This window comes from Vigna unguiculata, chromosome 5 (assembly GCF_037176805.1).
Source record: "Vigna unguiculata cultivar grain cowpea cultivar isolate G323 ecotype 2 chromosome 5, ASM3717680v1, whole genome shotgun sequence".
NCBI lineage: Eukaryota > Viridiplantae > Streptophyta > Magnoliopsida > Fabales > Fabaceae > Vigna > Vigna unguiculata.
In genome coordinates, this window is record NC_140796.1 from 15980046 (window position 1) to 16005648 (window position 25603).

At 34.2% G+C, this 25603-nt stretch overlaps 1 protein-coding gene across 2 annotated transcripts; it reads left to right on the forward strand.

Annotated features, from left to right (window-relative positions):
* The first annotated feature begins 848 nt into the window (after window positions 1-848).
* On the forward strand, window positions 849-25367 carry FHA2 (SMAD/FHA domain-containing protein). 2 transcript variants are annotated; one of them, XM_085673117.1, is made up of 3 exons: window positions 849-1551; window positions 14741-14898; window positions 24690-25367. In XM_085673117.1, the coding sequence occupies exons 1-3, from the start codon at window positions 948-950 to the stop codon at window positions 24729-24731; spliced, it is 804 nt and encodes a 267-aa protein (XP_085529243.1). In that variant the 5' UTR covers window positions 849-947; the 3' UTR covers window positions 24732-25367. The 2 variants fall into 2 exon arrangements, with proteins under 2 accessions (XP_085529243.1, XP_027928626.1); XM_028072825.2 differs by lacking the exon at window positions 24690-25367 and adding an exon at window positions 23972-24495 and having other exon boundaries at window positions 852-1551.
* Window positions 25368-25603: the final 236 nt, after the last annotated feature.

Consider the following 25603-nt stretch of genomic DNA (forward strand, 5'->3'; position numbering starts at 1 on the left):
TACATTATGTTGATTAGGAATGTAATTGGAATGCTATGATAAGAAATGTGTAAGAGAGTGATGATATAATTGATGAATTAGTTACCCCTATAGACCTTCTATGGACCTTATGCTTTTGTAGTTTTTGCACATTATTATGGTTTCTTCTTCCCCAATGTCAAAAAATAAACATGTACCTGAATCTTGGATTTTACACTTGTATTGGAAAGGAGCATAGATCTTCCAAGGTGGAGGGACATAGTCTATAATGGAGTCCAGTTTCAATCATGAGGATTAATGGCTGAGTTGTAACTGAAGACCCCGAGTTCCATAATGAACGCCAATTTGCTATGGTAAAAAGTTGAAAGCCTTAATAACAAAACAAAAGATATAACAAACTCTTCTGACTCAAAGTAAATAACCCTAAACCAAAATACTACATTGCCTTGACCATAAGAGTTCACATTTTATTAAAAAAAGAAGTTACAAATAATTTATTCTCCGTGATATTAAAGAATATTTTAAGTACAAAAGATAACAAAAATATAAATATTACAAAAATAATAACCACATATCAAATCTTTTTACAACAATATTTTTTAATAAAATTTAATTAGTTTTTGAACATTTACCTAAGGTTATATATATATATATATATATATATATATATATATATATATATATATATATTTCATGTTTATATATTCATATGTTTATACCAAATACAACTTACACGTATATATTTTATTATATTAAATTCAATTTTAAGTTAGGCCTATTCTAGTAATGTAAAAAATAAATGACTTTTTGAAGTTATTTGGTAGAAATTCCCCTGGAAAAATATTAGAATATGTCTTTTAAGAAATTAAATTTTCTCACCTGCTTCTTCTTCACTCTCACGCGCTCCCTTTCTCTCACATCAACCAAACCCTCTGATTCTCCCCAATTCTGATTCCAATTCCCCGGCGATGTCAAGCGCGGCGGCAGGAGGCGACGTGGAGGCGGGGTTCGCAAAGCTCCAGGGCGAGGACTTCGAGTACTACATGCAGACTTACTCCATCGTCCTCGGCCGCAATTCCAAGAAATCCACCGTCGACGTCGACCTGTCCAGCCTCGGCGGCGGCATGAACATCTCCCGCCACCACGCCCGCATCTTCTACGACTTCGCGCGTCGCCGCTTCGCTCTCGAGGTCCTCGGCAAGAACGGCTGTCTCGTCGAGGGCGTCCTCCACCTCCCGGGCAACCCCCCGGTCAAGCTCGATTCCCAAGATCTGCTCCAAATCGGTGATAAAGAGTTTTACTTTCTCTTGCCTGTTCGTAGCATTTTGGGGGGGCCCGTGGGCCCGCGCCATTACCCTAACCACCCTGCACCTCCCGGGCCCGTCGTGCCGCACTATAACTACCATTTGAGTTCGGGCCCGGGCCCGGGCCCGGTGAAGAAAGCGCCTCGGAGGGAGTATTACGAGGAGGAGTTCGACGACGAGGATGATGTGGGTGCGAGGAAGATGCGGAGAGAGGGGTATGATGGATATGGCTACGCTGGCGGCAAGTCTTCTCTTTCGGCACCAATGGGTTAGTGCTTCTTGAATTATGATTGCGATTATTGATTATTGAGTTGTTGCATGTAGGGCTAATTGGAATTCCAATTGCTCACCTAGTTTTTGTTTTTCTTGTTCACGGGGCATTTAATGTTTTAATCTTCGGGGAAGGGCATCATGTCTGCTTTTGAGCTAATTCTTTGGCTTCAGTCCATGAAATTTAGTTAGGGGTGAAGTTGTAGTCTTACATTTTCAACTTGCAGTTATAAGGTGTAGTCTGTTAAATTCTTAATATTTGGAATCTTGGGTGGTATGCTGGAGGGAGGATAGTGTGAGATGTATCGTTGTTATGGTGTTTGAAATTGTGTTTAATTAGGGTCGTTGGTTTTGCAAGGTTAGATTGTTATCTCTTGTAATGGTCACTTGCCATTATATTTGGTTGTGCCTGTGGTTGGTGTTATTTGCAGTGACTAAAAAGAATGTGGCCTAGATTTATTTAGATAATTTGCTATTTTCCAGAACATCAATCCCCCAGGGAGATGAGTGGCAATGAGGAATAACTGTGGTCTTACAATTAAGTTGGTGGGTGCTAAAGAGAGCATGCTGGTCATGGGAGTCTTCAGAACTTCAATTTCTAGGATATTGCAAACTGTAATCATTATCCTTTCTAACATTTAAGTGTGCAAGGATTTGTCTTCAAGGAACTTTCTAGTTTCCATGTTTGTATTGTAATAGGACCTCGGTCTTCACATTTTATAAATTAATACCAATCCCAAATCCTGAATTTCCTGCAATGTTCACTGATCAAACACTTTTTGGTTTTCTTAATTGTATCACCAACTGGATTAACAAAGGTAATATGTTATTGGTTCAAATCATGAATGACACTGCTAAAAGATTATTCATGAACAATGTTGAAACCACACAATCTTTCACTTGATAGTAATTCTTCTAAGATGCGTGGACTACCCACCAATTCATACAGTCTCAAACATAAAAATTAGCACATACTTATGGTGTAGACTCAGAATTTTACATCATATTCAGTGTTCTAGCTTTGTGCTATGATGATAACATATCTTCACCCCTTCTATTTGAAGCCATGATTGAGCTTCACTGTTATGATGACTTTTAACAAGGGTTGATGCCTAGGGTTTTTCAATATTCTATGCTCTACATTGTGGATGCTAGTGATTAGACAATAATACAATAATATAACTTTTGATAGCCTAATTGCTGGAAGAGTCTTAAATATTGCTATAGAAGAGAAGTTTAATGTAGCGACCATAGTAGTCCAAATAGCAGGTGGGATTGTAGCTAAAGTTGTTTTGATAGTGGCAGCGCGTGTTGATTCTGAAAAAGCTCAGTAAACTGAGAGGTTAGATTTTTCTTTTTCTGAAAGTGGAATCTGCAGCTGTAATAGTAGTGAAAATAGTACAGATTACTTTGACTCAGAAGATAATGATTTCTATCTAGGAAATTTGTTTATGACTTTTGTTTGTTTTTCACTTGTGTATGTCTTGTTTAAGGCACCTATGAATTTTTATTGTTGGATACAAATTTAACAAATGTTGAGTAATTTATGTCATTTTTGAGAATCTATATTTATGTAGTACATATTATATAAAATATGTAAATAATTCATAATAGAGGCCATTCCCTATCTGTTATTCTGCTATAGTGGTTTTGGGGCTGGCTGCCTCCTGCAGCTATCCCAGTTTTAAAACATTATTGCAAGAAGACTTGAGCTAGCCATTTTAAGGGATTGAGGATATGTTAAGCCTTGGGATATTACTAATTGAGGGATATGCTGTACCCAACCACAGAGCTTAAACTGTCTAATCCCAAGCTGTCTTGTGCTTGGATATCTGACATTTAAGCATGACATATTTATACTATGACTTTTTGCATTTGATTTTCCTTCTTGCTTGTTCATGTAAGGGTCAATTCATGCTAATTTTCTAGTGGTACTAGGATGTTTATTTATTTAAAATAATGTTAAAATAGTTCATGTATATATTATATATATAATTAGTTCCATACTTCAAATAGATGTGCTACACTTCCCATTATTTGCTATAAAATGTGTGTTCACTCTTACAAATATTCTGCAGCTTTTAAGAAATTTAATAGATATATAATGCTCAACATGAAGATCATAGTTGACAAAAGTGCAAGTAGTTTATTTAAAACTGCATGTTGGTTAAATTAAAATATTTTGGAAAATGGATATTTGAAGTCCACTTGGTTATTGGGAAGGAAAAATGATAATAAATAAGAGCTTATTATGTGGTTTTTTAGCTTCTTTGAAGTTTATATTAATAATTTACCATGAAGTTGAACTCAAGTGGTGTACGAAATGTAGTTACCCTCTTTACATACCATAGTAATGTACTTTGTAACTTTAAAGAGTATATCATACAAAGTAATTGGTCTATAATCCTAATTGATATGGGATCTAAACACTAACTAATTGTGCTTAATAATTGAATTATAATTGTCTCTTTATTTTGGACTCAAATTATTTGTTGCATAGCCTAAACCAATCTTCACTTATTATTTTGTCAATAACAGATTTTTTACCGTGTAGGTGAAATTTAATTTTCAAATGTGTTTTTCTTGCTACTATTAGGTTAGTGTCTCTATGTCCAATTGTTTGACATGGTATCTAGAGCCTCTTGGAAATTTTGTTGGCCTGGTGGATCTATTGTGTTCGGTGGAGTTTTTTTTTTTTTTTTTTTTTTAACACTTTTTCTAGGTTCCCAATTGTTCCAATGACGTCTTTGGCACTTTTTTGGATGACCTTCTTTTTCTCCAATGACAAGAGGGTCAGACTTGCCTTGCACCAATCTACATAATTGTCCAAATGCCGATTGAAGATCATGTATGATGCATCCTCACATATCTTTCCCATTCACAAATCTGTCACCCTTGCCATTGTGTGGTGGCACATGCAACAATGCCTGCTTTCCAACCACCCGATGATGTGCTCTCTTTCTTTCAAGTGCAATCTCAATGGTTACGACCCCATTAGACTTCGTTTGGTGGTTCTATTTGAGTTTTTCTCTCCTGTGATTATTTATTATTAATTTTCCTCTAGATTTAAAAAGAGTCTCCCAACAACTAACTAGCCTTGTATAACTTCGACATGGTGGCAATTCTTTTTGTTGTCTCTCTCAATCTCTTTCCTTGGGTCCTTGAGTCGCTAACTTTCATATATTGGGTAATTGTTCTCTTTTCTCTTCCCTTGCCACTACTATTGACAATTTGCCTCTCATTACCGCTACTTTTGGTTCACAAAAAATAAACCCATGGCATTAGTACTACAAAATTCCTTTCGGTGTTATCAATAATGGATATTGGAAAATAGTGGTAACTCAATAATCCTTTATGAAAATATATTGGATGCCATAAGGGGTTATGGTAGAAGCATCAAAGACCAAAAAAAAGAATATATTTATACAAATAAATAAGTAAATTTCATAAATATAATTGAAATGCAAAAGATAATGAAAGACATCCATATAATTAATGATATTAACAAGTCTAGATTTTGGAATTTCAAGTTCCAAGAATTAAAATAAGAATAAAACATATGACTAATATCCTAAATTTCTAATCATCTTGCTCTTCCTCTATCCCAACATAATTATGTTCAATGTTATCCAAGGGACATATCCCTCCTTTTCCCCTTCAAAGAAAGCTTGGTTAATAATTCTTCAATATTTTCTGACTCAGAGTTAGAGCTATGGTTATCAAACTTGCGAGTTAACTCGTTAACTCAGACAAGTTTACATTCCTAGTCATGGCTTCTGAGTCAACTCGAAAGCAAGCTCGTTTTTCAACTAGAATCAGATGTGAAATCGGTGGAATCATTCGAACTTGCGAGTTTATAGTGATTTGGCGAGTTCGAAAGAGGAAAAATTTGAAGCCAAACAAAGTCGTTTGGAAGGGAAAAATCACCTGATTAGGGCTCCAATCTTTTGTTATTAAGCCCCTTCTTCTTTGTTCTCATGAGTTGCATCACCCACTCGCCATCACGTCACTCTCTCGTCATTGTGCTCGTTGTCGACCATCATCTCGTAGTCGTCCTTGGTCGCATTGTCCTCGCTTCACTCTGTGCGAAGCTCCCAAACAGAGCCATCCCCAGTGTAGGCGCTGATAGATCGTGTGAGCTTCTTCTCCTTTCCAGAAAGGTCGTCGCACACCGTGAAGCTGCATTTTCCTCCCAACAGAAGAGGTGTGGGGTGACACAGGAAATGAGGATAAAAATTAGGGTATTTTTTTACTTTGGGGAATGGGTATTAAAAACATTAGGGTTATCTTTTTATTTTGGGGTAGAATGGGTATCAAAAAAAATTAAGGAGGTGCAGAAGAAATAAATGGGAGGAGGAAGTGGCAGCCCCTCTCAATGGACACTCTCCACACTGCAAGTCATGATTATTATGTGTTTATTTTTTAATTTTGTAGTGAAAAACTAAAATTAGAGCATTATGTCCGGAAATGGATCGAATTCAATGAATACTAATCCAATGCATCCTCGTCTTATTTTGTTTAAACTACTTTTAAGTTATATAATTTTAAGGACTTATTTGAACTAGGATGTTATTTATATAATTTTTTTTCTCATGTCAAAGTAAACTCTTACGAGTTTACTATTCAAGTTTATGATTCTAATTTACGATTCTAGTTTATTGGGCTCTCACGAGTTTATGTAAACTCTCGAGGTTAGAGCTATCAAATTCCAATTCATTATCAACCCCAACTTGAATTGTCTCTTTGCCCTTCCTTTAGGTTGAGGCCAAAGTTGCACTTCCTCCTTTTTTGATGCTTGTGAAGATTCAATAATAATACTACTACTTGATGGTTGCTTTCTTTTATTGTTTGCTTTTCTCCTTCGATAAATTGTTGGCTCACCAACACTTGAAGCTTCGTAAACAATTGTCCAACTAAGTTGAATCATCATAAAAAACTAACTCATTCCCTCATCTTTTTATGATTGTCATCCACTTGCCCCACCAACCACTCATTGCACTCATCAATGTCATTAAGTACAATAAGATCAATTTCATCTCTAGTATTGTATCTTTGAGCAAGTTGTTGGTTATACTTAATGCAAACCAAATCATGCAGTTTTTTGTGGTCATGCCTATTTCTCTTTCTTCAATGAATCTGCATTATAAATAAATAAAATAATGATTACTTTTTTCCTACTTCGTAAAATTATAACAATGAAATGAGGCTTAAACAACAATTATTACTTCTTCAAATACACTTCAATTGCATTCACATCTTGATAAGCTACATGTCAAGCTCAAAATTTTGATTGCTAGTCTTTGTAGGTTTGGAGTTGCGTGATGATAATTCTTCCACATTGAGCTATAAAAGAAAACAAAGTAACTTAAAATTTATGAATTATAACTTCAAGTAATTTAGAACACTTGGAATTGTTTAAGTACTCACCAATAGTTCTGGTCTTCCTTGGTTCTTTGGTGAAGTCAACACCAAATACTGCAATTCCAATTTATAAAGAGACAACTGAAGTTAAACTTTTTTGTTGTATATCTTTACTTGGCACCAACCTCTTGATACAAGCATATGACCCATTTATTACTGTTGAATATAGAAAAATTAGGGTTTGAGATTAATCTCCCTTGTGTATAAACCACAAATAGGGTAATCTATTTATAATAGAGAGAGGTACAACTAAAAAGAGTAACTAAAAATAAATAGAGTATTGTTTGATATTGTGATTAAGAATATCTAACAATATTAACCAATATCTAAACAATATCTAGCACTCTCTCTCAAGCTGGAGCATACAAATCATATGTGTCAAGCTTGTTACAAATATAATCAATTTTAGGTCCTCGTAAAGACTTAGTAAAAATATCTGCTAACTGATCATTTGAGTTAACAAATTCAGTCTTGATGTCTCCCGACATTATCTTTTCTCGAATGAAATCACAGTCAATCTCAATGTGTTTGGTCCTTTCATGAAAGACAGATTTAGAGCTAATATGAAGAGCAGCCTGATTGTCACACACAAGTGTCATTTGAGTGACATTTCCAAATTGTAACTCTCTAAGAAACAATGTTAACAAATTTCGGCCATGGCGGTGCTATGGCGGAAATCGGTTGCGGTTTCCTAATCTACCGCCACAACATGACGGAGGCGAAGCGGGTTTTCCGTGGCGGCCACTTTACGCATGGCGGCTGGCGGTGGTGAAACGGTAATGACGAAAAAAGAGAATTGAAGAAAGAGATAAGCAATAGCAAAGTGGAAGAGATAGTGCAGTTACTGTGTCTGAGAATAGATGAGTAGCGTGGGAGATGAGATAGGCAGCGACTGGCACACATAAACCCTAATTTCATCCTTCTATGTGTTTTACTCTACATCAGTTTTACGGAGGTTTAATTTGGGTCAGGCCCACTAACATTATTTGACCTAACCTAAGCCCAGAAACCCTCCTCTCTTATTCTTTTATATTTTACTGTGGCCCTTCTATTATTCTTTTACCAGTTACTGATGCAGTAAAATATTACTGATGTAGTTAAATATAGATTAAAACATCTCTTCTCTTATTCTTTCAACTTTGGCCTTAGTTATTGCAACCAACAGCCACAACTGCCACCACCAGTTGCTGTTGCCCGCCATTGTCAGCCACTGCCGCCTGCCGCCACAATCAGCCACCGCCGCCTGCCTCCTGCCTCCTGCCGCCACAGTCAGCCATCGCCGCCTACCACCACTGTCAACTCTTTTTTTTTTTTCAATTTTTTTTCTACTTCTCTTCTTTCTCTATAATTATTTTTTCAAAAATTATACTTTCCTCTATAACCCGATATGTTTTCCGTTATAACTTTATAACGGATTTTTGGGTTGCCGATATTTTTCGTTATCCGATATTGATAACACTGCTAAGCAATTGCTTGAGCCAAACAAGTTCACAGGCAGCTGAGGCCATAACTCTATTCTGCTTCTGCACTGGATCTTGTCACAACACTCTGTTTCTTACTTTTCTACGAGATCAAGTTATCACCAATGGAGACATAATACCCAGATGTAGATCTTCTATCAGAAGGAGATCCTGCCCAATCATCATTTGAATAACAAATAACTTTTGTATGGTTATTAGAACCATATAACAATCCTTTGCCAGGAGATCCTTTAATATACTTCAAGATACGAATGACTGCATTCCAATGACTGCAAAGGAAATGTCAGGACGAGTAATTGTAAGATAATTCAATTTTCCAACAAATCTTCTATACTGCTCAGGATCTGATATATGCTTTCACTGATTTGGTAGAAGTTTAGTATTGGGATCCGTGGGTGTATCAACAAACTTTGAACTCACCAACCCATTTCCTCCAAAATATCCATGACATACTTTCTCTGAGATATAACAATACCATTATTGGACTGTGCCACCTCAATACCCAAGGAATATCTGAGTTTGCTAAGATCTTTGGACTGAAAATGGTGATAGAGATGTTGTTTCAACTGAGAAATGTGATGGTTGGCACTACCTATAAGAACGATGTCATCGACGTATACTATCAAGTAAACACATCCAGTACTCGAGTGTTGATAAAAGACAAAATGATCTGCTTCACACCGACTCATACCAAATTGTTGAACAAAATTGCTAAACTTTCCAAACCAGGCCCTTGGAGACTGTTTTAGGCTGTATAGGGATTTACGAAGATGACATACCATCCTAGAAGACTCCCCTGAACAACAAACCCATGAAGTTGCTCCATTTAGATTTCTTCTTGCAAATCACCATTGAAGAAAGCATTTTAACATCCAGTTGATAGAGAGGCCGTTGTTGAAGAACAACCATGGTGGTAAATAAATGAACAAAAGTCATCTTTGCCACATGGGAAAAGGTATCTCTATAATCCAATCCAAAAATTTGAGTCTAACCTTTGGCCACAAGACGAGGTTTCGGGCGATCAATAATACCATCAAGTCCAACTTTGATAACAAACACCCACCTGCAACCAACAACAGATTTCCCTAATGATAACGGGACCAGTTCCCAAGTTCCATATTTATGAAGAGCACACAGTTCATTTGTCATGGCTTGACGCCAACCAGGATGAGCTAATGCTTCATGGACAGTTTTTGGAATGGTCACAGAAGAAATATGGGAAAGACATGTATAAAAAGATAATGACAGTCGACGATAACTCAAAGCAATATAATGGGGGGAGGGATTACATGTAGAACGCATACCTTTTCGGAGGGCAATAAGAAGGTCAGACTCAGGTGTCAGAGTAGTTGGCACTTGATTGGAGTCACATGGTGGTGGTTGTGATCGGTTTCGGTGACTATAAACCTAAACCTAAAGGGGCAGTGGAGAAGAAGCTAACTGTGGAGCAGGTACTGATGGTGAAGAAGACACAGTAAGAGGATCATAAACAACAGGAACATTATATGTACTAGGAGTGTTGACAGGATTGGATGGAGATAAAGGTGAAGATTGACTCTTAAAATAAAAGGGAGAACAGGTTAAAAGGAGACCCAGGGACATAAAGAACATTATTAATGGTTAAAGAATGGAAAAGTTTAACAGTGCCAACACCATGAGATGATACTCTAGAGCCATCAGCCAGTGTAACAGAAGGTAAAGGATTAGGAAATGATAAAGAAGATAACAAAGATTTGTTACCATTAATATGATCAATGGCTCCTGAAATCAAAAACCCAAGGACCAGGAGAAGAAGATTGGCTCAGACTAGCAAAAGATGTACCTGTGTGTGCGACAAACGCAGTGGAACTAGAAGACAGTTGATCCTTATACCATTTGAGAAATTTGTTGAACATAGTAGGTGTATCGGATGAAACAAAAGAAGGAGGATCCCTAGCCGACGAAGGTCGAAAAAAATCGATTTGAACAACTGTAGTAGATCGAGGAGGACGACCATGTAATGCATAACACTTGTCAATCTTGTGACTTAGCTTGTCACAATGTTCACACTTAGGATGCCCTTTTCCGTGTTTGTAAGGACAAGTCAGGTCATCACAGTGAGATGCCATAATAAATTGAATACAAAACAAAAATACAAATCACACAGCGGAAGCAACAAACTAAACAGATCCTAATATTAGATAATTGCAAATTCCTTATAATGGCATAAAGAATATGGGGTAGAACATCTAGAAACGCCTCAAAGCAGAAAACAAATGTAAAATTGCAATCACGTGAAATTTGAAAAATTGCGAAAGAGGCTTAGGGCTTGGGACTTAGGGCTTAGGAAAGAGGAACTACTGCGAGAATGTCTTAATCATAAAATTTGCAAAAGAGACTTAGGGCTTAAGATTAAGAGCTAAGGGCTAAGGGCTTATGAAAGAGGAACTACTGTAATGATCCTTTCTCAATCATGGATCGTTTAAGGCTTTTTATACCATATTGAATATAGAGAAAATAGGGTTTGAGACTAATCTCCTTTGTGTATAAACCACACATAGGGTAATCTATTTATAATTGAGATGTACAACTAAAAAGAGTAACTAAAAATAAATAGAGTAAATAGAAGATATTGTTTGATATTGTGATTGACAATATCTAACATCTTAACAATATCAACCAATATCTAAACAATATCTAACAATTACCTCCAAATCATATTCCATTTCGGGGTTACAATAACAAAATTCTGGATCTAAAAAATGACCAGTTGCATGTGATGGACAATGAAGTTTGCAAGTCCATATATTATCAATGATTGTTAATACATCATTGAATTTACTTTCGATGATTTTGAAAGACATTAGTATGGTTTCTTTGATCTTCTCCATTGCTTCATAGATATATCCCATTGTTGCCTTTCTTTCCCCATCTACAAGGTGAATACACGAATAAGAGGAGGCATGCCTTTCAAAGTTAAAACCACATGGTTCCAAAGTGAAGGCATAAGAACAACTTTTAAAGCTTCCCCTCCCCTTAGCTTCCTTAGACAACTTGTCTTAACAAATTTTGAGCCATCAATGGACTTCACAAACATTGTTCTCACCGAAGAGTTCACCAGAAAAATTAATCAAAAATATTTGCTTCTAATCAATTCATGCATCTAACATGATAGAACAACCATATTTGGTCCATTGTACTTTATGATCTTTCAACATCCCTTTGATGCAGTCCATCTCCTTGCTAAGAAGTGGAATTCTAATTTCATGATAAGTAGGAGCTGATTAATGTGGACCATAAGCTCCAATAGCATTAGTGATGTCCTGAAAGCTTTTCAATCTAACGAGATTGAATGACAAGTTTTGTTGGTACCAAAAATGAGCCATATATTGATGAAGTGATGCCTTCAAATTTTTCACATGCCTTTTTGATATTTATAACTTGTCTTTGTTCTTCCTTTTTTCTCTTCTCTAAAACAAGAACAAGGTTCCTTTGAAACATATCCATTGGTCCTTTTTTCCATTTATTCTTTCTTCCTTTAGGATTACTAGCCGTTGAAAATTCAATTTCATCTTCATTCCCATTAGTATCATTAGAGCTCTCTACATTATCAACAAAATTGATTGTCTTCTCCCTAAATAATTTCCAAAGCTCTTCTATAACATTTCTTGGAGCCTTGGACAAGGTTCACCATTGCCCTCCCATTAGATGTTTTTTTTGGCTCATGTGGTTCCTCCTTTCTTAAATTTTTCCACATTAATTACAAGCTATAGTATTTAGGTTTGATTCATCCAAAGGACAACAATATTTCCAATTTGGATCATTTGTATAGGATGATCTTGAATTGCTTGTTGCCATTGGGTGCGGTTGCACTAAAAGGAAAAAGAAAAAACAGCGGCTGATTACTACAAAAAAAGAAAAAAAAAAAAGAAAAAGAAAAAAAAAAGCAAAAAAAAGAAAACAGGAAAGTGTAAAGAAAAAAACAAATAAAAAAGAAAATAGAAAACATATTCAGAAACACAAGAGAGAAAGTAAAAAAAAAAATGAAAAAAGTACATAAATGTTCAGCAAAAAAAAAAAAAAAGAGAACGTAAAAGAAAACAAAAAAGAAAATAAGGAAAGAGAGAAGAAAAATAAAATAGAAAAGACGAAAGATAGGAAATAAAAGAAAGAAAAGAGAAAAGAAGAAACATTAAAGAAAAGAAGAAAAGGGGAAATCAGAAACAGAAAATAAAAGAAAAGAAGACTGAAAGGTGATGAAAGAAGGAAGCAAATACAACAACACCGAGCAGTAGTGAGTGGGGAGTGAGAGAAAGAACGAGAATGCAGTGAGGTGAGAGATGAGAACTGTGTGGTTGGTAGGGTAGAGTATCATTACTCTCTTGTTAGACTTTTTGGTCGGGTTTGGATTGGGTTTCATGTAACCCATCTAAAAAAAGATTTTGGGTTGGCTTGGGTCAAGCAAACCATAAACTTCTTCTACCCGAGGGACGTGATTTCTGCTACAATCATTTCGTGATGGCCAAAGCAGTCATCATGGATCACCACGCGAAAATTGATTCACCATTGCCTTGTTGTGGTGGTCATCAACACTGACAGATTTTGGCCATGGCCAGTAATTGATAACATTGATCCCTTTCATCTCTTACCATGGACTTTGTTCGTTATGTGTCCAATTGCTGATTTAATTTACTTTTTGTCACCCAATTGACTAAATCTCATGACATTATCTGCACCTTCACTTAAAATAATGTTACCTTAAGGGATTGTAAATTTGCACGAACTATTGACATCATATATAAGTTGCATAAACTTGACTATCTCTCTTCATCAACACCTATCTTTGTGTTTGTGATTTTTACAATGATGATTCGTGCACAACTAGCACACACCCCTGGTTGACAAAATTGCTGAAGATGGTGCTAAGTTTAAATAACCTTGTCTAGCTTGAATTATGAGTCTTGGTAGTTACTAGTTAGATGAACACATTCATCAATATTCTTGTTGTAGTATTTATAAATGAGCTTTATAAATGAGCTTTATCTCTTTTTTCTTTAGTTCACTTCGATATTTGAGGTCTTTCTCGTATTGCTACTCCTTTTGGTTTTAAATATTTTGTTATCTTTATTGATGATTAATTTATATGTACATGGTTGTGGTTGATGAAAAATTGATTATAATTATTTTCTATCTTTCACACATTTTATAGTGAAATAAAAAGCACCATTTGATATATCCATCCATTCATGTTTTTGGGAGAGGCAATACTTGTGAGTGCCTATCTCACCAATTCTAGCAATTCATGTCATCCAATGATATTCTCTATCAAACTTCATGTCCATATACTCAATAAAATTGAGTAGGTAAACTCATCTTGAATACGAGAAACCATGTTGAATTTGGGTTGAGCCTAACTCAAATGCTAATTATAGCTCTTGAGTTGAGGATTGCCAAAACTTATGTAAGCTTTAATTTGGTCATATCCATCATTTATTTATAACAATATATAATGGGGATTTTCTCATTTGGTGTATGCAATTTTTTTCCCCAAAATTACCCTTAGATATAAGGCACATAAACCGCAACTTTCCTACAATCCTCCATTCAACTTTTATTTTTCTACATTTTTTACACTGAAAAACTAGGGAAGACAATTTAAAATATATTTTAAAGAATTTGTTTTTTATTTTTTAATGGCAATACCTAATAACGACTCATTTTTTTTTTAAATTTAAAAAAATGCAAACACAAGCAAAACAATGCCTGCGTTATTCACTAATATCTATATTTGATGTGGGATATCAACGTTTAGTCATCACATGGTAAATCTAGGTGGTAAATTGAAACTTGTAAATAGGAATTAGTGATTATGTTATGAATATTATTTTTTTGATATGAAATTGTTCAAATGATTTATTCCCCATTAATTGCTTTGATGGAAATATAACAGAGAATCAAAAACTTGTTATTGGAAATTGAATTTATTTAATCGTGGAACATGTTTGTTCTTTTAAATATATGAATGCATTAAAAGGTAGAAGTGAAAAAGTTCACCTAAAGGAAGCCAAGTATTCTCTCTGTAAAAGAAAGGAAAACATAAGAGCAGCAAGCTGATTTTGTTCAGAAATACAATGAAGCTGTCCTACCAAATTAGTAAATAAGCAATCCATGCATTTTATCTAGCTTGTAAATTTTTCTTTATTGGTGTTATCTCAGTTGTGTGTTCTTTTGCCCGAGATCCAACTTCTATGTTGCATGAATAGCCTCAGAATTTGTAATGTCTGTGCAATGGTTTGGTTCCTGCAGATAAGAAGTCTGAAGGCAGATCCCGGGTTGATCGAGATGCTGACAATCTTCAGCTTCAGCAGCTGGAAGAAAAGGACGTAGTATCATCTGTAGCTACTGTTCTCTCTGATCTTTGTGGTCCTGGAGAGTGGATGCCTATGGAGAAACTTCACGCGGAGGTTAGTTTTTATCATTTTGTTTTATGTTGGTTCAACTTCCTGTTTTGTTTTCTTTTACCATTTTATTTTATTAGGCTGGGTCATTTCCTTTTCTAGCGTTCAAATTCTTCACAATAGGCTTTAACCATTGGGGCAGAAACTGAGTTCCATTTATGTTATTCAAACTCAGCCCCTTCTTTCTTCTCCTTTCTATGTGACTCTGCTTCTAGTTGCTGCCACTATTTCTGTTGACTCCTCTGTCATCCTTCCTGTGGCCATTGTACAGAGTTGAGTCTGGCAGTTCCACTGCAGTATTGGGTTTGCTCAAAACCCATTGCCTCCAGAACACAGTGCCACCCTGCCACCCTCTATGTCTGTTTCCTTGCTGTCCATCTAGTGCCTGAAACTGCTTTTTTTATCTCCCTTTGATGATCATTTTAAAAGGTTCATGTTCACCTGTATTTCTCTTTATCAGCAATCCTTTCATCATCTCCTTCAGTGATTCCTTTCCCTGCCCGAGTGCTTCAAACTGAATCTTGTTCAGTTCTGTGCCTGATTATGCTGGCACTGAAACTCTCCAGTTCTGGTTTCAAACTCATTAGAATGCTTTGATGAACCCTCCATGGATTCCAACCAAGTTCCAAGAACCTGCTGAAATTGAACCAACAATACCCAGATCAACTGCTCTAATAGCCATGCTGGAACTGGTAGAAAAAGCAGTAACAAAGGATCGACTTTATTGACTAAACAATAGGTAAAACGCTCCCAAGAAAGCAATTCACTGCTATAGATGTTTTGAAAAGTGTTAGAGATATTAGTTGGTTATGTCAGAGATATGATTTGATTACATTGAAAAGGAAGATAGGATATGATTTTATGGGAAAATATCTTACTAAATATTTTCTATTAGTACATATTGATTTTGTTCCTTATTATTGTTGTGTACCTAACATATGGAATTTATTGTAATCCTTCTGGATTTCTTTCTCCTCAACATGGTGTACTAGAGTGTACAGTCTTCCATGAATCTTTTTCTGACTAATCCTTTCAACAAAAAGTATAGATCCATTCCTTATACAACTCTAGAATTCACTAAAAATTCTTGAACTTGTAGAACTTCACCCAATTCTCAAATTTTTATGAGATCTCTCTCTTCCTCTTAATTTGTAGTTGACATTTTTTATGTCTTCAACCAACTATCCTATCCTAACAACCAGATGTAGCTAACTGACTAACTAACTAAGTAATTAGTGTCTATCATATACAAATATAAATTCCTAAAATATATGTCTGTATATCCGTGGTTAAAGTCATATTCATGTGAGGTCAGCGAGGGAAACATATAACATAAACCAGAAATGAAATCATGACACACCTGTGTGAGAGAGAACATTTATTGCAAGATGAAAGGGCGGATCAGTCTGGTAGAAAATAGATAACAACTTGAGTGAAGAATAGGGCTAAAAGTGATGCTGAAGAAAAGGGATAGGTAAAAAATACAAGGATGGCCATAGATGATGTCAGAGAACAGTGGACCGGGACCTATTCGTATTAGGGGTTTTATAGTGTTTCAGAATGACAAGAGTGGGATCTTGAAACTGTCCCCTAATAAAGCCTAAAAGTACACCGTGTCATGTTGGTAAAAGGAGTTTCCAACAGTTAGGGTTTAGGGTGGAGTCATGCCCATAACTGTCATGAAATTGTATGATTTCAGGCACTATCGTGGCTTGCTGTCCACGGCATTAAAATGTGATGCAATCTCGAAATTGCCCACTGTGAAACCCCGAAGTTGACAGTACTGAGGGTAAAAGCAGTTTTGAACCCATATTAGTCATGCCACCAAGTTGTAGGTTTTTGTGCACTATAGCAGCTGTGATGGCTACAACATTAAATTGTGTCAGCAAATTTAAAATGGTTGCAGTATACTTTGCAACATATATCACATATATCTCACCAGTTTGGAACACATTACAAATGAATTGAATTTGTTTTACAGTGTTGATGATCAAGGTTGTCAAGCTCGAAACTTTACGTAAATTCGTAAAAATTCCGTAAACTCAACTCGTAAACTCGGATTGTAAACCCATAAGAGTTTAATTCTCATGAAAAGAAATTATAAATTCAAATATTACAATAGAATAATTAAGTAGAATAGATGAAAATACACTTGAATTGCTCTTAATTGAATTTATCAATTCCCAGACATACTTAAAATTGATCCCTAATTTTAATTTTCAACTACAAAATTAAAAAAAGCATATTATATAATTATTAAATAATTAAAATTAATTCCTAATTAAAATCTGAAATTAAAACTCCTAATACCTAACTGGAGAATTCAATTAAAACAATCATTTATAAATAATATAATATATATTATATTACTTCCTTTCTTAAAAGCTGCAACACAGCAGCACAATAAAATTCTCTTCCTCCTACACACTGTGACGCAACTCTTTCCTTCCTCTCCTAAACGCTGTAGCGCAACAATGGGGATGCAATTGAGCGGCAAGAGAACAGCGACGTGACCACCAAATGGCGGTGCATCGAGCGACAAGTTAACAACAACGCAGCAATGAAACGCACAGTGATTAAGCCGAGAATGAACGCAAAAGTGGATGCAGAAGCAAAACCCTACATTATGCGAGTTTTCTTTGGTTTCTCACACCAAACGACTATGGTGTCTTCCGTTTTGGGGTTTAAAAAACTTCTCCTTCGAACTTGCTGCCATTTTGGAGTTTAAAATACTTCTCCTTGGTACTTGCCAACTAGGGATGGCAACGGGGCGGGTACGGGTATCATGATCCCATCCCCATCCCCATAATAAAAATTCATCCCCATCCCCAAACCCAACGGGTATACAACTTTTGACCCATCCCCATCCCAACCGGGTAACGGGTATTTTCTTATACCCATACCCATTTTTTTATTGTTCCATATATCAATTAAATATTTTTTATAAAAAAAATTTAAAAATCACACCAACGGAATCATGATACTATCAAAATATTCAATATTAAAATAACATACTCTTTTTGATTTTCATGATGTCAAATATTAAGAAAAATATTATAATAGTATAAATCTCAAATTAAAGTATCAAATAACAACTAAATAAAATTCAAATAATTATATAAAAGCTAAAAAATTACACATTACTAAAATTTTATAATAACCAAAATATTTATTAATTTTACAAATGATCAGTGGTTTCATTTGCATTCGATCCACCTACACATAGAAAAAAAATGAAAAATTAGATATGATATAATAATTGAAATTGAAAATTTTAATTACTAGAATATAATCTACCTTCTTCATCAGATTCATTTTCACTCATGAGAACATCTTTTCCTTTTAATTTTTTAACACCTACAAACACCAAATGTAGAATATTAGATGAGAATTCACAAAAAATACTAACAAAAAATATTAATAAATTTGAGTAACTTACCTAGATGGTTTAAGTTCCATATCCAACTTCTTGTACACATCAAAGCCTCTATAGTAATATAATGAAGTCAACTACGGTGAGAAGTTAATATCTGACCACTAGTACTAAAAGCAGATTCAGAAGCTACAGTTGTTATTGGAATAGCTAAAACATCCCTTGCAATTGCTTGAAGGGTTGGAAACTTTAACCCATTTGTTTTCCACCATGATAGGATATCAAATTCTTGTGTAACCGGCAAATTATCTTCTTCCAAGTAATAATCCAACTCTGTTTTCATAACCGTAGTTCTAGATTTTTTCTTTTTTGCCATAAACTCTAAAAATTCATTCGCATCATTATCAACATCCTTTCCCAACTCCAATGATGTAGCTCTATAAGAAGAAGTTTCATTCTTTTTTGATTGATATTCCAAAACCAAATCATAGCACATTTGACGAATCCTACTAAGTTTCAGATCAAAATCATTACCATACAATTTATAAAAATAATATTCTAACATGTCCATCTTGTACCTTGGATCTAAAACTGAAGCAATTGCCAATATATCATGAATAACACTCCAGTAACTTTCAAATTTCTTTAACATTTGTATTGCCATATTTTGAATGGTTATTTCAGGAGATTTAACCCAATCATTTATTGCAATCTTGATCTCACAAATCTTTGGGAAAAAGATGTTGGCAGTTGGGTATTTGGAGCCAGAAATGATTTTTGTGATGTCATTAAATAATTTTAGCCTTCGACAAACATCCTTTGCAAATTCCCACTACATATCAGTTAGCAAAGAAGTGTATTGAGCTTCACGTTGCTTTAACCTAAAAAACACATCCTTATAACATATGGCAATATCAAGCATCTTGTAAGTAGAATTCCATCTAGTTGGGCAATCCAAACTTAACTTTTTAGTGAAAGAAATTCGCAATTGTCTAGCTGTTTCCTCAAATTTTTCCATTCTTTTAGGAGTTGCTGTCCAATATGCTACACTTTCTCGAATTTTTTCCACCCCTTCTTTTAGGACGGCTAACCCTTCTTTCACAATCAAATTAAGGATATGTGCTGAACAACGCATATGAAGCAAAGACCCTTTCTTAATGAGTGTGTCCAACTTCAACTTATCCTTAATTTTTTCAATCATGCTATCATTTGTGCTGCAGTTGTCTAAAGTGATAGTAGACAATTTTGTATCAATATTCCAATCGAACAAACAATCAACTAATACATTGCAAAGTCGATCAGCTGTGTGAGGTGCGGGAACATAAATGAACCTATAAATTAAGCAATATTTTGTAAGACATATAATCTTTCTAGAGGTGCATAAAAAAAATTACTGGAAAATTTATAAATTAAAAAAGGTGTACCTCAATATTTTGCAATGTCCAATTGTCATCAATATAGTGAGCTGTGATAGACATATACCCTTTCTTTTGATTGCTTGCAGTCCACATATCCGATGTAATTGCTATTCTTCCTTTATTTGTATCTATCAACTTCATAACAACTTGTTTTTCATGTTCATAGATGCCGAGTATCTCTTTCTTTATCGTATTTCGTGAAGGAAGTTGAAATAATGGTTGAATTGTTGTCACGAATCTAATAAAACCAATATGGTCCACTATTGACAATGGATATTCATGCAATATAATCATTGTTGCAAGTTCCCTCTTGGCATTTTCTTCATTATAAGCTCCACAAGCCAATTCCTTTTTGCCACTTGAAATCTTAGAAAAAAGTGTTTTTTGTCCCCCTTTTCCTTCAACTTTTATCTTTTCAAAGTGTTCCCACACAACACTTTTCAATTTCCCTTTCTCAGGCTCTACTTGTGTTGTTGAATGTATTTCATCATGAACTTCTGAAGGTGTTTGCGTAGATGGATTCAATGGAGATTGACTGTCATTATTGGAACTTTGAAAGGGAGTTGGTTGTTGTGAACACTGTGGTGGACTTGGTACCTGCAAATCTTGATCTCCTGTGCTCATTTTCTCTAGAAACTAACATACGTAACAAAAAAAAATCAAACAAAGTAAAAAGGTTAATTTCTTTTTTAACAAAATATAAAAGAAAACCAATAATCAAGTTTAAAAATATTTCAAATATTTTTTATACTATTAAAAATTTATATTATACCACTTAAACGAAATAGCACAAATAACAAAATTAAATTAATAATAATTCAAATTTAAACATAGATTCTTCATCTTTTGATCTTGAATTAAATTAAGGATTTATGCAATTGAGCACTTAAAATTGAGAAATAAACATTATCATGAAACAAAAAATAAATAATAAATAAAATTATCATAAAGGAGTAAAGATAATTAAATGTGTGACCCAAATTTGAGAACATCCATTTGAACATAACATAACGGAAAAAAAAATGTATAATTAAGATTATGATAAAAGGAAAAGTACCTTGAAGATCTGCTTAAACCTTAAAGAACAAGCCAAACAATTAAAAGAGAGTAAAAAAGTGTATAACCAAAGTAACAAAAAGAAGAGCTACAAAATAAGAGTCAAACATTTTCATGAAAATAAATAAATAAATAAAGATAATCAAATGTGTAACCTAAAAATTATTTCATAGAATGAAATTGAGGAACACCTATTTGAACATAACCATGTACAGAGAGTAAAAATTATGTAATAAGAAGAAGAAAAATTACCTTCAAAATTAAATCTTGAAAAACAAACCAGACAATTGAGAGAGTAAACAAAGTGTATAACAAAAAACAAAGAGAATGAGAAATATGTTATATATATATATATATATATATATATATATATTATATTATATTATATTATATTATATATTATATTACTATGTATATATATATTATATATGTGGATATCTTATGTTTATATATATATATATAATTATTTATATATATTATATTATATTATATATTATATTATTATTACTATGTATATATATTATATGTGTGGATATCTTATGTTTATATATATATATATATATATATATATATATATATATATTTTTATAGATATATATTTATTTTAAGTATATATTATATTATATTATATAATAATATAAATATAATAATATATATTATATTATTATGTATATATATTATATGTATATTATATTATATTATATTATATTATATTATATTATATTACATGTATATGTGTAAATATATATATATATATATATATATATATAAAAGTATATTTTATTTATATGTATATATACTATATTATATTATATTATATTATATTTTATGTGTAAATATATTATTTATTTATATATATTTTTTAGATTATTTAATAAATTATAAATAGTTTAGTAATTTAAGCGGGGACGGGTATTTGGGCGGGTATATATATATCCCCATCCCCATCCCCATCCCCAGTTGAAAATTTCGGGTATTACCCATACCCATACCCAGTCAAAGCGGGGATTTCCCGTCAAAACGGGGACGGGTTCGGGTGATATCCACGGACACGGGTTTATTTGCCATCTCTATTGCCAACTCGATACCAAACTGGTGAGTTTGAGCGAGTTCCCTCCCAAGCCTATTGAGTTTTCACTAAAAACGAGTTTGCTTCTGAGTTAACTCGAAAGCTATGAGTAACCGAGTTCCCTCCCAAGCATATGGAGTTTTCACTAAAATCAAGTTTGCTTCCGAGTTAAGTCAAAAGCTATGAGTAAAACAGTAAACTCATACGAGTTAACAACCATGTTGATGTTAAATAGCTGTCCATGTCAAACCGTCACACAAGTATTGCAGGATATGAAACACTGCAGCACGTTTGCCATTCAGAATTCTTTTTCTTTACTCATTACATAGTTATACCTCAAAATGCTAATAAAAAGACTTAATTCATGACATTCATAATTAACAAAAAATCACGTCTTAAACAGAACGTACAAGTAAATAACAATTAAAGTTAATGAAAAAACAAGTTTAGGCCTCTAAGTCTCTAACTCTGAGGATACCCAAAAGGGTTGCTGTTTGTGTCTATGGGAGACAGATGACAACAAAACTCAGCTTAGAGAAAACAAAAAAAGAACTCAAGTTAGAAACCAAAAAACAGAGGAGGATAATAATACCCGTGGAAAAGCAATAACCTGTGGGACAGTGAGAGCAAAAAGGGGAAAACAGGCAACCTGGTTTAAAAAGGTGCAGAGTCAGTGGACAGATGCACACAGTCACTGGACAAAACTAGGTCATTGCAAGAAAACAGACAGAGCAATTGGTTGATTGATGGGTCACAATAAGTTAGAGTTGGATTAAAGAGAGAACATATGGATGAAAAGAAGCACAAAGAGTTTTATCCCAAAATGTTTTGAAAACCCTCTACTTTTTAACATTCAAACCCTAAAATTTGAGTTATTTAGGCTTTAGAATGCTTTCATGAAAGCGCCCTAGGAATGAGTGAAACTCCTGTGATGGTATCAATTGCTTTTGACACTAAAACACAATGTATTATGTGACGCAATGCTGCTATAGTGGTACAATTATGCTATTCACAAGATTGATAGATTATTTGAACAAAGTTTACTTATGATTCTTACTCAGAAGAATTAAATCACAAATAAGGGTAAATGCCAATCACAACAATTGAAGCTAAAAGCAAATCCAAACAAATTTGAGTGGAATTGTATATGTAGGCAACTAAAGTGAAAATGGATTTCCAATTTCAAATATAAAAGAGCATTTAGTTGTGTTTTTATTTCCGGCTTTCATTTCATTTTCTAACTGTAGAACTGTTGCTTTGTTTTCCATATGTTTGTTAATTTCAAAGATTTGCATAGGAAACAAAACAAAATCCTGTCTTTCTTCTCTGTACAAATCTCTTAGAAGAAGAAATGTATTGTGTTGGATCCCACATCAACTAGAGATTAGACTAACTATAATATATAAGTAGGTGTAAATTTCTCCTCATAAACAGGTTTTGTGAGGTTTAAAATCCACCTTTTAAGATGGTATCAAAGTCAATTCTAGCAAGGTTACTATTGGTCTCTATCGGACCATCCACAAATATCTAGTTCCATGCTTGATATGTCGCAGTTCTCAACATGAGGGGTGTGTTGAAAATTTTACATCAACTAAAAATGAGGTTAAAGTATAAGTAGATACAAATCTCACTTTATAAGCCAATTTGAATGGCTTAAAGTTCACTTTGCAATTTAAAAATGAAAACAGAAAATAAAATGTTCCCTAATGTTTATATAAATTTCAGATCAAAAGATTTTATTCATAAACACTCTTGTACTGGTTGATTCCAGCCTCCTCTTGAAATTCTCAGGCTCATGGCTTATACAATTTTTTTTGTATTGACACAATTATCCATCTGGCTAATTACTTCAGGATTTCTGGGGTTAGATAACCTGTTACACTGTTGTCTAACAGTAAGCGGTTTTCTAAGAGAGCTTACAATGTAACATTGATGTTTTTGTAGCAATTGCCGGTCTAGTAGTGTGATGCTTTTCCATCTATTATATATACGAACAAAATAAGAATGTGAAAATATTGGCGCGAGTGATGATCTGCTATGCGTCAAGATTATCCTAATATAAGGTTAAAATGCATCATTATATATCTAAAACATTTTGGCTATGATACAGGAACTCGTTGAGTGCTCAACTTATATTTTATTTTTTCTTTTCTTTTTGTTTAGCTGTTGGAGCAATATAGCAGTGTTTGGCATCATAGTAGAGTGAGGAGGTATCTGACATCAGAAGATTGGCCAGGTCCAGAATCCAAAGGGAAGCCTTGGTATGGTTTGCTTATGCTGTTAAGGAAGTACCCGGAGCATTTTGTCATCAACACAAGGTCCAAGGGCCGTGTCACCCTGGAGTTTGTTTCTCTTGTCTCTCTTCTATCCTGACCACATCGTCACTAAAGCTCAAATTGGAAAGGAAAATAACCATCAACCCTGGTTGCTTCTAACAGTGATATATGTTTTAGCTCTAAATCTGTATAAATGTACTTTTCTTGCTTTCTTTTTGGGTAATTACTTGTTACTGGGTAAATATGTCCCCCTCTCCCCTAGTGCTCTGAGAGCAAAATTAACAATTAGTTCTTTGTTTTTCATGGATTTAGTAAATGGGACTAAGACTTAAACAAGTAGGCGTGTCGAGTTTATTCATTCTATAAAATTGTAGGACCACTCCTAGAATTAATGTTAAACTGCTCGTCGAAGATGCACGCTCCATTATGTTTTCTGTGCAAAGCCACGTGTGGGATTTTTTGGCATTGCTGTATTGCATGTTGGACTAGGCCTTCACATTGGTGTTTTTGTGTGTTGAGCTATAGGTCCTTTTGTGTGGGCATTTTCTTTCTACACCCCGTAAATTTTAAAATTACAAGTTTACCCTTGTGGTATTAAATGGCAGTGGATGGGAGGTTTCGTTGGCGTGTTATTGTGGTATTTTTGAGTGTTTTTACACACTTCATCTTGGTGGTGATGCTGAAGTGTAGATGGATGTTCACACAAGCTTATGGTGGAGTGAAGAAGGAAAGCTTGGATAGGTAAGTTGCTCGTTTTGTTTTGATGATTTTCTCGAGTTTGCGATTTTGAATTTGATTTTTGGATTGTGCAATTTAAAAGCCTCTTGGATTGTGCAATCCAAAACAATATACAGAAGAATTCTGATTTTCAAATTCTGCAATTCGAAATAAATCTCGAAGTCCAAATGTATTATGGATTGCACAATTTGAAAGCCAAAATTAACTTTTAGATACACTATCCGGAATACAATTTGTACTTCTAGATTGTATTAAGTTTTGGATTGCATAATTTGGAATACAAATTTGACTTCCAAAGTGTGACATGAAGAATACTGTTGAAAGTCCAAATTGTATTTTGGATTGTGCTAACTGTAATACATTTGGACTTTTAGATTGTGGATCCGGAAGTCAATCTTGTGCTCTTTTATGTCCATACTTTAGTCGTTTAATTGTATCACAATATCAGTTATTACCTTCTTTAGTGGTCACTCTTACCATTATTACTTTAGTAGGGATTGTAGGATTGTAGACTACAGAAATGCAATTTGAATTTTGCAGCAAAATATCGTATGAAGTTGATAAGTTGTCTATGATTAATGAATTGCTTGATATTGTGAAATTCATAGCAACAAAAGATGAATTGGTTAGAGAAGATTTCATTCAACATTTCCAACAGATGAGTTAAGTCAAATTTGTTATTATTTGTATACAAAATGTGACACAAGACATATGCTTATGTTATAATGTATTTGTTTAGGTATTTGATATGTGGGATAACTTGAATGATTGCATAGGGAAG

Bases quoted from the DNA above. Each gene is read 5' to 3' on its own strand.
- FHA2 (XM_028072825.2), top strand. From the start codon at position 948: ATGTCAAGCGCGGCGGCAGGAGGCGACGTGGAGGCGGGGTTCGCAAAG. The intron at 1,552-14,740 runs GTTAGTGCTTCT...TGGTTCCTGCAG, and splicing joins TTCTCTTTCGGCACCAATGG to ATAAGAAGTCTGAAGGCAGA. The intron at 14,899-23,971 runs GTTAGTTTTTAT...CTTTTTGTTTAG, and splicing joins TGGAGAAACTTCACGCGGAG to CTGTTGGAGCAATATAGCAG.